The sequence below is a fragment of the Erythrolamprus reginae genome, chromosome 7 (genome assembly GCF_031021105.1).
Source record: "Erythrolamprus reginae isolate rEryReg1 chromosome 7, rEryReg1.hap1, whole genome shotgun sequence".
Taxonomy (NCBI): domain Eukaryota; kingdom Metazoa; phylum Chordata; class Lepidosauria; order Squamata; family Dipsadidae; genus Erythrolamprus; species Erythrolamprus reginae.
Window position 1 is genome coordinate 5975974 of NC_091956.1, and position 13271 is coordinate 5989244.

The following is a 13271-nucleotide window of genomic DNA, read 5'->3' on the forward strand; positions in this document are numbered from 1 at the left end:
AATTAAATTAATTATTAAATTAAATTAAATTAATTATTAAATTAAATTAAATTAATTATTAAATTAAATTAAATTAATTATTAAATTAAATTAAATTAATTATTAAATTAAATTAAATTAATTATTAAATTAAATTAAATTAATTATTAAATTAAATTAAATTAATTATTAAATTAAATTAAATTAATTATTAAATTAAATTAAATTAATTATTAAATTAAATTAATGCGGTCCCATACATAATCTGGTCCTAAGCCATGTAGGGTTTTAAAGGTGATAACCAACATCTTGAATTGTATGCAGAGACCAATTGGGAGGCAATGTAGCTTGTGGAGTCTTGATGTTACATGTGTAATGTGCACAGCTGCATTTTGGACCAATTGTAGTCTCTGAATACTTTTCAAGGTAGCCCCATGTAGAGCGCATTGCAATAGTCAAGATGTGAGCTGATAAGGTCTTCTTCTGCTTGAAAAAAATCCCTCCCGTCCACCCCCGGGTTAATACTGACCTTTATTTCTTTGCCCGAAGCACAGCTGATCGGCACCTCAGCTGTGTTTGGGGCTGAATCCTTCTACTGAGCATGTGCAGAAGCGAAGCGAACTATTGGCGAAGGTTAAGTGGAACCCGCCCCCTGCTTTGAATCTGCCTCATAATTACCCACTGTGACTCCGAATCGTCATTAAATGAGCCGTGATAAATCGAGGACTACAGTAAATTTAATTTATTTAACTTTTAATAAAATTTATTTAACTTTTAAGACACCCAACTCCTTTTTTTGGAGGGGTATAAATTTTTTATTGTTTTTCCTCACCTTACAGAGATTCAAATTCACATACCTCAAATTAGAATACAATACAATACAGTAGTCCCTCACTATACCACCCTTCACCTACTGTGGCTTCACTTCATCGCGGGTTTCTGAGGAAGCCGATCGGCAGATTTAAACAGCCCGCCGAACTCGATCGGCAGGTTTTTCAAAAATATATATACAGTATATCTAAAATTGTAAATACTGTATTTAAATACTGTATCTAAAATAAATACTGTGTGAGAAGGGTTTATAAAACAATGAAAACTTACCAAACAATTACAATATAAATACTTAAATAAGTACTATCAGTCGATAAATTCCCCATCGCGGATTTCACCTATCGCGGCCAGGTCTGGAACGTAACACCAGCGATAGGTGAGGGACTACTGTATCTTTTTTATATATATAAATATTTTTTCCAAGGGAAAAAGATAATCGTTTTCTCTGCAGTTCACCTCCCAAGGAAAGGTACAATTATGAAGCAAGACCTCCTGAAAAGCTTTACTTCTCATTGTGAACGGAACGACTGTTCTTCTTTTTTTTCCCTCTCAGTGGTGCTATAAAGGTCACTGCATGTGGAAGAACACAAACCAGCTGAAACAAGATGGTGGCTGGGGCGCTTGGACAAAATTTGGCTCCTGTTCCAGGACCTGCGGAACTGGCGTTCGCTTCAGGACACGACAGTGCAACAATCCCATGTAAACCAATGCTGCCATTTTTGCGGTTACAATTTTTTTTAAAAAATGCATATAGATTTCCATTTATTTATTTATTTATTTATTCATTCATTCATTCATTCATTCATTCATTCAATTTTTATGCCGCCCTTCTCCTTAGACTCAGGGCGGCTTACAATATCGCCACAAAGGCTTCTAGAGTTGTTAACCTGATCCTACGCAGCTTCTGCTCTGGCAATCTCACACTATTCTCCAGAGCCTACAAAACTTTTGCCAGACCCATCCTTGAATACAGTTCATCTGTCTGGAACCCATATCGCATCTTGGACATCAACACCCTAGAAAATGTCCAAAGATACTTCACCAGAAGGACCCTTCACTCCTCCACTCGAAACAGAATGCCCTACGAAAGCAGACTATCAATCCTAGGTCTAGAAAGCTTAGAACTACGTTGCCTAAAACACGATCTAAGTATTGCGCACAAGATCATATGCTGCAATGTTCTACCTGTCAATGACTATTTCAGCTTCAACCGCAACAACACAAGAGCACGCAACAGATTCAAACTTAATATTTATTTATTTTATTTATTGATTTATTAGATTTGTATGCCGCCCCTTTCCGTAGACTTGGGGCGGCTCACAACACAATAAAAACAGTTTATAACAAATCTAATAATTTACAATATAAAATATTTTAAAAAACCATTATTAAACAAACATACACACAAGCATACCATATATAAATTGTATAGGCCCAGGGGAGATATCTCAGTTCCCCCATGCCTGACGACAAAGGTGGGTTTTAAGGAGTTTGCGAAAGGCGAGGAGGGTAGGGGCAGTTCTAATCTCTGGGGGGAGCTGGTTCCAGAGAGTCGGGGCCGCCACAGAGAAGGCTCTTCCCCTGGGGCCCGTCAACCAACATTGTTTAGTTGATGGGACCCGAAGAAGGCCCACTCTGTGGGACCTAATCAGTCGCTGGGATTCGTGCGGCAGAAGGCGGTCTCGGAGATATTCTGGTCCGATGCCATGAAGAGCTTTAAAGGTCATAACCAACACTTTGATATTAATCGCTCCAAGCTTAACTGTAAAAGATATGACTTCAGCAACCGAGTTGTCGAAGCGTGGAACTCATTACCGGACTCAGTAGTGTCAACCCCTAACCCCCAACATTTCTCCCTTAGACTATCCACGATTGACCTCTCCAGGTTCCTAAGAGGTCAGTAAGGGGCGTACATAAGTGCACTAGTGTGCCTTTCGTCCCCTGTCCAATTGTCTTTTCTTTATCTCATATATCAAATATATTTTCTTCCTTTCATATATCTCCTCCTCTATTTTTACATATTATCTTTATATATATTACTTCATGTCTATTCTCTTCCATATGTATTGTGTATTGGACAAATGAATAAATAAAATAAATATAAATAAAAATAGCATTGGTATTTCGAGGTGGAAGAGTGAGCAACCACAGTTGAATCCCTATTAATCGGATGTTCTCCCTAATTTTTATTTTCCTCCCAGGCCTCTTAATGGGGGTCAGGACTGCGCCGGTGTCAACTTCGAGTATCAGCTGTGCAACCTGGATGAATGTCCAAAGCTTTACGAAGATTTCCGAGCCCAGCAGTGCCAACAGCGCAACTCCCACTTCGAGTATCAAAACAGCAAACACCATTGGCTTCCGTACGAGCACCCAGATGGTAAACAGTCGCTTCTCCCTGTTTCTGTTCATTTGAAGTGATTTAAATGTTACAAAGAAGGCAGGAAATGTATTATTATTATTATTATTATTATTATTATTATTATTATTATGTTGTTGTTGTTGTGGTGGTGGTGGTGAGCCGCCCCGAGTCTACGGAAAGGGGCGGCATACAAATCTAATAAATAAATAAATAAATAAATAAATAAATAAATAAATAAATAAATAAATAAATAAATAAATAAATAAATAAATTAATAATAATAATAATAATAATAATAGTTGTTGTTGTTGTTGTTGTTGTTATTATTATTATTATTATTATTATTATTATTATTATTATTATTATTATTATAGAAACATGGAAGTCTGACGGCAGAAAAAGACCTCATGGTCCATCTAGTCTGCCCTTATACTATTTCCTGTATTTTATCTTACAATGGATATATGTTTATTCCAGGCATGTTTAAATTCAGTTACTGTGAATTTATCTACCACGTCTGCTGGAAGTTTGTTCCAAGGATCTACTACTCTTTCAGTAAAATAATATTTTCTCATGTTGCTTTTGATCTTTCTCCCAACTAACTTCAGATTGTGTCCCCTTGTTCTTGTGTTCACTTTCCTATTAAAAACGCTTCCCTCCTGGACCTTATTTAACCCTTTAACATATTTAAATGTTTCGATCATGTCCTCCCCCCTTTTCCTTCTGTCCTCCAGACTATACAGATTGAGTTCATGAAGTCTTTCCTGATACGTTTTATGCTTAAGACCTTCCACCATTCTTGTAGCCCGTCTTTGGACCCATTCAATTTTGTCAATATCTTTTTGTAGGTGAGGTCTCCAGAACTGAACACAGTATTCCAAATGTGGTCTCACCAGCACTCTATATAGTGGGATCATTATTATTATTATTATTATTATTATTATTATTATTATTATTTATTAGATTTGTATGCCGCCCCTCTCCATTGACTCGGGGTGGCTCACAACAATAATAAAACAGTATATAATAAACAAATCTAATATTTAAAAGTATCTAAAAACCCATTAATTTAAAACCATTCAACGCAAGCATACCATACATAAAACTATATAAGCCAGGGGGAAATGTCTCAATTCCCCCATGCCTGACGGCAGAGGTGAGTTTTAAGAACTTTGCGAAAGGCAAGGAGGGTGGGGGCAATCCTAATCTCTGGGGGGAGCTGGTTCCAGATGGTCAGGGCCGCCACAGAGAAGGCTCTTCCCCTGGGTCCTGCCAAATGACATTGTTTAGTTGACAGGACCCGGAGAAGGCCAACTCTGTGGGACCTAACCGATCTGGGGATGGAGGACAGGAAGGGAGAGGGAAGGAGGGAAGGGAAGAAAGAAAAGAAGGGAGGGGGAGGGAGGAAAAAAGGAAGGAAGCAAGGAAGGAGGGAGGGAGGAAGGAAGGAAGGAAGGAAGGAAGGAAGGAAGGAAGGAAGGAAGGAAGGAAGGAATTTCACACAAACCAGAACAATCTTTTTCACCCAATGAAACGTTCAGTATCCAAATTTCTTCCCATGAACGTTAGGAATATTCTAAAAAGGGAGAAGCAGGGAATAGTTCGCCAGATATCTGCTAGGTGCATTGGCTCGGTGTGCATTCCAAACCTATCGCCAAGGCCGCACCACGTAGTGAAATTGTAAATTTTTCCCAGCCTAAAAGTCAAGGGGTGCTATTTCTTTTCCTGTTCTCTGCAGCCACCAAGAGGTGTCAACTTTACTGTCAGTCCAAAGAGACCGGTGACATTACTTACATGAAACAACTGACCCACGATGGGACTCGCTGTTCATACAAGGACCCCTTCAGTATATGCGTCCGTGGAGAATGCGTGGTAAGTGATCCTCATTCTATAAACTTTGGCTGCTTCATCTTGATCCAGGGCACCTTCCAAAAACTCTTTCAGATGTATGTAGAAAATATTCACTTAAGATGGACATTTTAGGAAAAGAAAGGCAAAACAGGTCATAACCAAAAACTAAAATGGCCATGACAAAAGTAGAAATGGGGTACAGGTACTCCTTGATTTAGGGTTTGTTTGTTTGTTTGTTTGTTTGTTTGCTTGCTTGCTTACTTACTTACTTTCTTTCTTTCTTTCTTTCTTACTTACTTACTTACTTACTTACTTACTTACTTACTTACTTACTTACTTACTTACTTACTTACTTACTTATTGGATTTGTATGCCGCCCCCTCTCCGTAGACTCGGGGCGGCTAACAACAGTAATAAAAACAGCATATAAACAATCCAATATTAAAACAGTTAAAAACCCTTATTATAAAACCAAACATACATACATACATACCATGCATAGAATTGTAAAGGCCTAGGGGGAAAGAGGATCTCAATTCCCCCATGCCTGATGGCAGAGGTGGGTTTTAAGTAGCTTACGAAAGGCAAGGAGGGTGGGGGCAATTCTAATCTCTGGGGGGAGTTGGTTCCAGAGAGTCGGGGCCGCCACAGAGAAGGCTCTTCCCCTGGGTCCCGCCTAGCAACATTGTTTAGTTGACAGGACCTGGAGAAGGCCAACTCTGTGGGACCTAACTGATCACTGGGATTCGTGCGGCAGAAGGCGGTCCCTGAGATATTCTGGTCTGGTGCCATGAAGGGCTTTATAGGTCATAACCAACACTTTGAATTGTGACCGGAAACTGATCGGCAACCAATGCAGACTGCAGAGTGTTGGTGTAACATGGGCATACCTGGGGAAGCCCATGATTGCTCTTGCAGCTGCATTCTTTACGATCTGAAGTTTCCGAACACTTTTCAAAGGTAGCCCCATGTAGAGAGCGTTACAGTAGTCGAACCTCGAGGTGATGAGGGCATGAGTGACTGTGAGCAGTGAGTCCCGATCCAGATAGGGCCGCAACTGGTGCACCAGGCGAACCTGGGCAAACGCCCCGCTCGTCACAGCCGAAAGATGTTTCTCTAATGTGAGCTGTGGATCAAGGAGGACGCCCAAGTTGCGGACCCTCTCTGAGGGGGTCAATAAATTCCCCCCCCCAGGGTTATGGACGGACAGATGGAATTGTCCTTGGGAGGCAGAACCCACAGCCACTCCGTCTTATCCAGGTTGAGTTTGAGTCTGTTGTATTTTAAGGATTCAAAAACATGTCTCTCTCAAGCTAAAAAGTCCGGCTGCCACATCTATTCATCTCTGTAAAGCCCCATAGTGAGGTCTGTAAATGACTATTGTTCTGTCGGGCTCTCTGGTAGACTCCTCCCAAAAATTCACAGGTACAAATTTCAGACACACACACGTTTGAAAATTCAAAACAATGTTCTTTATAATGACAATTCCCTTAACCTAAGCCCTCTTTTGGTATAGCAAAGAGCACTGGTCTCCAAACAAACTGGTAATTTGTACAAGTACCTTATCGGTTCTGAGATACTTAGCTTGCAGCTGTGAGGCAATTCACAGTCCTTCTTCTTTCACAAAGTGAAACACACTTTGCTCTGGTTTAGTTTCAAAGCGGGGAAAAATCAGCACACAAAGGTCAAAGTCAGCAAGGCAGGAACGAAACACAAGGATCAGATAATCCTCCACAATGGCCAAACCCACATGCTGCTCTTTATAGCAGCCTCACTAATGACCACAGCCCCACCCAACCACAGGTGGTCTCATTTTCTTTGATAATAATCTCTCAGTTGTTGTTGCCTATGCATTGCTCTCCGCATGCGTGGCTGTATCATTAACTCTTGTTCCGAATCCAAGGAGGAGCTAGAGAATTGATCTCCTTCTGAGCTGTCTGCCACACTCTCCTCCTCCCTGTCACTCATGTCTTCTTGGTCAGAGGAGCCTTCATCAGCAGATTCCACCGGGCAAAACAGGCCTGCAGCATGTGGATGTCTCCCCCACATCCACAGTCCTTGGGGCAGGAGCTGGGCCAGAGCTAACCACAACTATGAACTAGTATGTAACTTCAAGGGCTGTTATTATTGCTACATTTTCTCCCACCCCTTTCCGTTTCTCTCCATCCTGCTGATCCTGGCAGAGAGTTGGTTGCAACAAAGAGATTGGATCCAACAAAGCGGAAGACAAGTGTGGAGTGTGTGGAGGAGATAACTCACATTGCCGGACGGTGAAAGGGATCTTCACCAGAACTCCAAAGAAATCTGGTAAGGATATACCATCTCTCTAACTTTTGTGTTTTATTATTACGGCAGTTTCTAAGTTGTATTTTACGGATTCAAAGGGGTGGAAACAAAAGTTAAGAAGTTTGATCTAAGATGCTGTAGGATAGTGATGGCTAACCTTTGTTTCCTTGGGTGTTGGAAGAGCTATTGTGCCTGAACGAGTGCCCACACCCATAATAAGGGTGAAAACACCTTCTCCCGACCCCTGGGAGGTCTTTGGAGACCCAAAAGGGCCTGTTTCCCATGTTCTAGTGGGCCCAGTAGGCTCTTTTTTCACCCTCCCTAGGCTCCAAGGGCTTCCCTGGAGCAGGGTGAGGGTAAAAACTCCCTCCCCCTCCCCCTGGAGACTCTATAGAAGTCAAAAACACCCTCCCGCGCTAGCTGAAAATCAGCTCCAATGCACGTTGGAGCTGAGCTAGGGCAATGGCTCATGTGACAGCAGATATAGCTCTGCGTTCCATCTTCCCTGCTATAGAAGGAGTAGAGGAAACTGGGGGTGGAGTTAAAAGAGGCATTAGTCTAGAATCTCTACGTCGTCACAAGCAAACTAAAATCCATCCTCCCTTAAATTCCATTGACCCTTATCTAACGGCAAGCAGGTGCTCACCGTTAATTGGAAAAAAAGTCCCTCTGTATACATTTTTAGCAATAAATCAGTTTAATTGGACTTTCATGTGTGGATCTAACCTTTCTTTTACACCTGACAGATACTGTGAGAATTCTGTCTGGAGCTTTCTCCTATATCAATTAATGTTCTTTCCAAGTAGTTTAGACTAAGTTAGAGTTAAACCAGTAGGAAGCACTTACGGTATTTTTTGGAGTATAAGACACACTTTCCCCCCTAAAAAAGGCTGAAAATTTGGGTGTATCTTATTTATTTATTTTATTTATTTATTGGAATTGTATGCCGCCCCTCTCCGCAGACTCGGGGCGGCTAACAACAATGATAAAAAAACAACATGTAACAATCCAATTTAATAAAACAACTAAAAACCCTTATTATAAAAACCAAACATACACACAAACATACCATGCATAACTTGTAATGGCCTAGGGGGAAGGAATATCCTAACTCCCCCATGCCTGGCGACAAAGGTGGGTCTTGAATAATTTGCGAAAGACAAGGAGAGTGTGGGCCGTTCTAATCTCTGGGGGGAGTTGATTCCAGAGGGCCGGGGCCACCACAGAGAAGGCTCTTCCCCTGGGGCCCGCCAAACGACATTATTTGGTCGATGGGACCCGGAGAAGGCCAACTCTGTGGGACCTTATCGGCCGCTGGGATTTGTGCAGTAGAAGGCGGTTCCGGATGTATTCTGTCCCAATGCCATGTAGGGCTTATACTCTGAATGTAGCTTTTTCAAAACTTTTTTTCTTCAGCCCTAATGAGGTGCTAACGAAATTCCAAGCTCTTACTGGCTTGCAAGCTTTTTTATTGCTACTCGCTCCGAATAATGTTTTTTTCTAGCCCTAACGAGGCGTCAACTATCTGCCCAGGCTTGCAGGCTTTTTTTCATTGCTACTCTCCCCAAAGATGTTTTTTTAAGCCCTAACCAGGGGATAAAATAATATGCTGAAGTTGACCAGACTAAGGACTAGTGATGGGCGAACCGAACCTGCACAATTATGGTCCATACCGAATTTTGCGGTGTTCGGTATGCCGAACATGAACCTGAAATTTTTTCAAACTTCAGGCAAAGTTCGGGGTCGTGTTCGGCGTTCGGAGCTTTGACGTCACCGGCATGTTGCTAAGGATGCCAAGGTGATCACTTCCTGGATTCCTGCTGGTGACGTCAAAGCTCCGCCCCTGGAATCTCTTCGTGGGAGGGATTCCCCAGCTCCTTCTGTTTATTTTTACGTGAAAGGACCGCCCTTTGCTTGCAACGCCGCTGCGGTGTCCTTTTTCGTAAAAATAACAATGTTTATTTTTACATGAAGACCTCCCTTTGAAGGAGCTGGGGAATCCCTCCCATGAAGAGATTCCAGGGGTGGAGCTTTGACATCACCGGCAGGTTGCTAAGGACGTCAAGGTGATCACTTCCTGGATTCCATGGAATACACTAAGTGATCACCTTGGCGTCCTTAGCAACATGCCGGTGATGTCAAAGCTCCACCCCCGGAATCTCTTCGTGGGAGGGATTCCCCGTTCGAGTTCGGGTTCAGTTCGGGTTCGGCCGAATTTTGCATAAAGTTCGTCCAAACTTGCCGAATCCGAACACCGTTGGGTTCGCCCATCACTACTAATGACGCTAGCCAGACGAATTCCTGGTAAGCAGATTCTTTTCCCAATTTTCCTCCCCAAAAACTAAGGTTCATCTTATACTCTGGTGCGTCTTATACTCCGAAAAATACAGTATTTCATTTTGTTGTTTTGCAAAGTCCTCAAAAAAGTCTAACTTCTTCCAACAGGCAAACAATTAAGCAAGAGGTGTCAAAATGAACTACAATATCTGGAAAATGAAATCTGCAAGTATCCAATTGATTTTTTCCTTAGTCTTAACTTTCATTGACTGTGTTGTAAAAAAAAAATTGCTTTAAAATACTTAAAATAGTGTTGGAGTGCAAATCATACATTTGATCACAAAACTCATAACAAGACGTAGTCAATGAAAATCCAAGACTTTGGTGGCCTGGTCAATTAACACAAAAATCATTCTGTTTAAGGGAAGACCAGAAGTGCTTTTACGTTACCCAAAGGAGCTCGTGATGTTTCTATTTCTGAAACCAGAGTATCACAAAATATCATGGGTGAGTTTTGTCCCATTGTAGGATGACGGCATCCATAGGTCCTCTTATTCCCTCCTCGTTGCTTCCTTCCTCATGGCTGACAGACACTTACAGGAACTGCAAAAAAAAAAGACAAATCTTTTATGCTTTCTATGGCAAATGGTGGAAAAAGAGTTGTATTGTGAATAGTTTAATGTTTAATGTACTGTTTCCAAATGTAAAACAATACACTTGGGGAAAAGGAATCCTCAATCTGAGTATTGTATTGGCAGTTATGTGTTAGCAAAAACTTCAGAAGAGAAAGATTTAGGGGTAGTGATTTCTGACAGTCTCCAAATGTGTGAGCAGTGTGGTCGGGCGGTAGGAAAAGCAAGTAGGATGCTTGGCTGCATAGCTAGAGATATAACAAGCAGGAAGAGGTGGATTGTGATCCCCTTATATAGAGCGCTGGTGAGACCACATTTGGAAGACTGTGTTCAGTTCTGGAGACCTCACCTACAAAAAGATATTGACAAAATTGAACAGGTCCAAAGACGGGCTACAAGAATGGTGGAAGGTCTTAAGCATAAAACGTATCAGGAAAGACTTAATGAACTCAATCTGTATAGTCTGGAGGACAGAAGGAAAAGGGGGGACATGATCGAAACATTTAAATATGTTAAAGGGTTAAATAAGGTTCAGGAGGGAAGTGTTTTTAATAGGAAAGGGAACCCAAGAACAAGGGGACACAATCTGAAGTTAGTTGGGGGAAAGATCAAAAGCAACGTTAGAAAATATTATTTTACTGAAAGAGTAGTAGATCCTTGGAACAAACTTCCAGCAGACGTGGTTGATAAATCCACAGTAACTGAATTTAAACATGCCTGGGATATATATACATCTTAAGATAAAATACAGGAAATAGTATAAGGGCAGACTAGATGGACCATGAGGTCTTTTTCTGCTGTCAGTCTCCTATGATTCTATGTAGTATGGTGGTTAAATATAAACGTGATACTTTATATAGAGAAGCAGTTTGATAAGAAGAATAGTAAAATATATATTTTTTACAAGAAAGCCTGCTGCTGTGTTTCATTGAAGACTTCAATTAGGTATAGTGGTTAATTGCGGTTAGTTGGTGTGGTCGCCTTCCATGTAGGCAAAACTCACTCTGCCCCAACATGGTTTTCATCCATGAAACATAGAAAGTATAAACGCTTTGCCTAAATGATCACAATGTTATGCTCTTCGGAGATCATAACGAAGTAAGTGTCTTGCAGGAACCTTGTGCTTTCCTTCTCCATGTAGAGTTGGGAAAGGTAAGGTAACCTAGGCCAAGGGTAAGCAACGTTGGCTCTTCTGTGACTCGTGGACTTCAACTCCCAGAATTCCTGAGCCAATCATGCTAGCTCAGGAATTCTGGGAGATGAAGTCCACATGTCATAGAAGAGCCAATGTATTGCCTACCCCTGGTTTAAGCCTCAAGCTGCAGGTCTTTCTATCTTCTCATTTAATGGCCAAAGACCTATGGATGCTTCCATTCTTCAATGGGATTTATCTCTACTTGCAACTAACTAATGCTAGCCAATTTTTTTTCTCCTTCTCCTTTTTCTCCTTCTCCTCCTATTACCATTCTTCCTTCTCTTCTTCCTCTTCCTTCTCTTCCTCGTCCTCTTCCCCTCTTCCTCCTCTTCTTCCTCTTCTTCCTCCTCCTCTTCCTCCTCTTCCTCCTCCTCCTCTTCCTCCTCTTCCTCCTTCTCCTCCTCCTCCTGTTCCTCCTTCTTCTCCTCCTCCTCTTCCTCCTCTTCTTCCTCTTCTTCCTCCTTCCCATCTTCCTCCCCCTCTTCCTCCTCTTCCTCCTCCTCCTCTTCCTCCTCTTCCTCCTTCTCCTCCTCCTCCTGTTCCTCCTTCTTCTCCTCCTCCTCTTCCTCCTCATCTTCCCTGCTCTTCCTCCTCCTTTTCCTCCTCTTCCTTTTCTTCTTCCTCTTCCTTCTCTTCCTCGTCCTCTTCCCCTCTTCCTCCTCCTCTTCCTCCTCCTCCTCCTCTTCCTCCCCCTCTTCCTCCTCTTCCTCCCCCCCTCTTCATCTTCTTCTTCCTCCTCCCCACTTCCTCCTCCTCCTCTTCCTCCTCTTCCTCCTCCTCTTCCTCCTCCTTCTCCCCCTCTTCCTCCTCTTCTTCCTCCTCCCCCACCTCCTCTTCCTCCTCTTCCTCTTCCTCCTCCTTTCTTCTTCTCTGTCTCTCAATGTCTCGCTGCACATGCCAAAGGGTACCTTAAGATGTTTGACATCCCAGCGGGTGCTCGACATGTGACTGTCCAAGAAGATGAGGCTTCCCCTCACATTCTTGGTAAGTGCTTCTCTGCATACCCTTGGACATCGTGCCAACAGGGCTGATGGCCAAATTCTTCTCGTTTCAGAAGCGGTGGGCATGGTTGCCGGTATTGGGTTCCTATCTGGATGGGGGGGGGACATTCCAATACAGAAAATGGAGCCATGTGCATAGCTGTGGGTGATTGGCTGGCGGGCGCACATATCGGAGTGAGATTTGGCTTCTGCGCATACGCAGGAAGTGAAATTTCACGAAAGGATGTGTGAGATTTCGGCAATTTTCAGTGATTATTTTCTTCCATTTCCCAACTTGAAGCCCTCCCCAGCCTCCTAGAAAGGCTCTGGAGTTTGGGGAGAGGGGAAAAATGGCCCTTCCTCACCCCCCCCCCACCCCCCCAGAGCCTGTTTCCCAACTCCCAGTGGGCCCAGGAGGCCCAAAAATCAACTGGCCAGCGCATACATGCACGCCGGACCTGAGGTTGCACGCCCACCATTATGGCTCATGCGTGCCATAGGTTCACCACCACTGAGCTATATAGTCATCCCTCGTTTTTCGCGGGGGATGCGTTCCAAGACCACCCGTGAAAAACGAATTTCCGCGAAGTAGAGGAAAGATATTTTTTTATGTATTTAACGAGTATTTGGACTTTAAAAACCCATCCTTTGCATTAAACAGCCATTCTATAATGTTTCTCAGCTGGAACTACAGGTGATATCCTACCAGTTTCTTTAATAGAGTATAGTAGTACTGTAGAAGAATTTTATGAATTTTAAATGGAAATAGAATGGAATGGAATAGAATAGAAAATGGAATGGAATGGAATAGAATAGAATAGAATAGAATTCTTTATTGGCCAAGTTGGTGCAGATGCTCTCAGCGTACATAAAAGAAAAAA

General features: G+C 42.3%; 1 protein-coding gene across 1 annotated transcript in view; it reads left to right on the forward strand.

Moving 5' to 3' along the window:
- Positions 1 to 13271, forward strand: part of ADAMTS3 (ADAM metallopeptidase with thrombospondin type 1 motif 3) — a 124780-nt gene that overhangs the window by 93847 nt on the left and 17662 nt on the right. The window contains exons 12-16 of the mRNA XM_070756726.1: positions 1364 to 1509; positions 3012 to 3187; positions 4908 to 5041; positions 7204 to 7327; positions 12314 to 12394. Coding sequence (XP_070612827.1) covers positions 1364 to 1509; positions 3012 to 3187; positions 4908 to 5041; positions 7204 to 7327; positions 12314 to 12394 — 661 coding nt within the window. The remainder of the gene's footprint in view (positions 1 to 1363; positions 1510 to 3011; positions 3188 to 4907; positions 5042 to 7203; positions 7328 to 12313; positions 12395 to 13271) is intronic.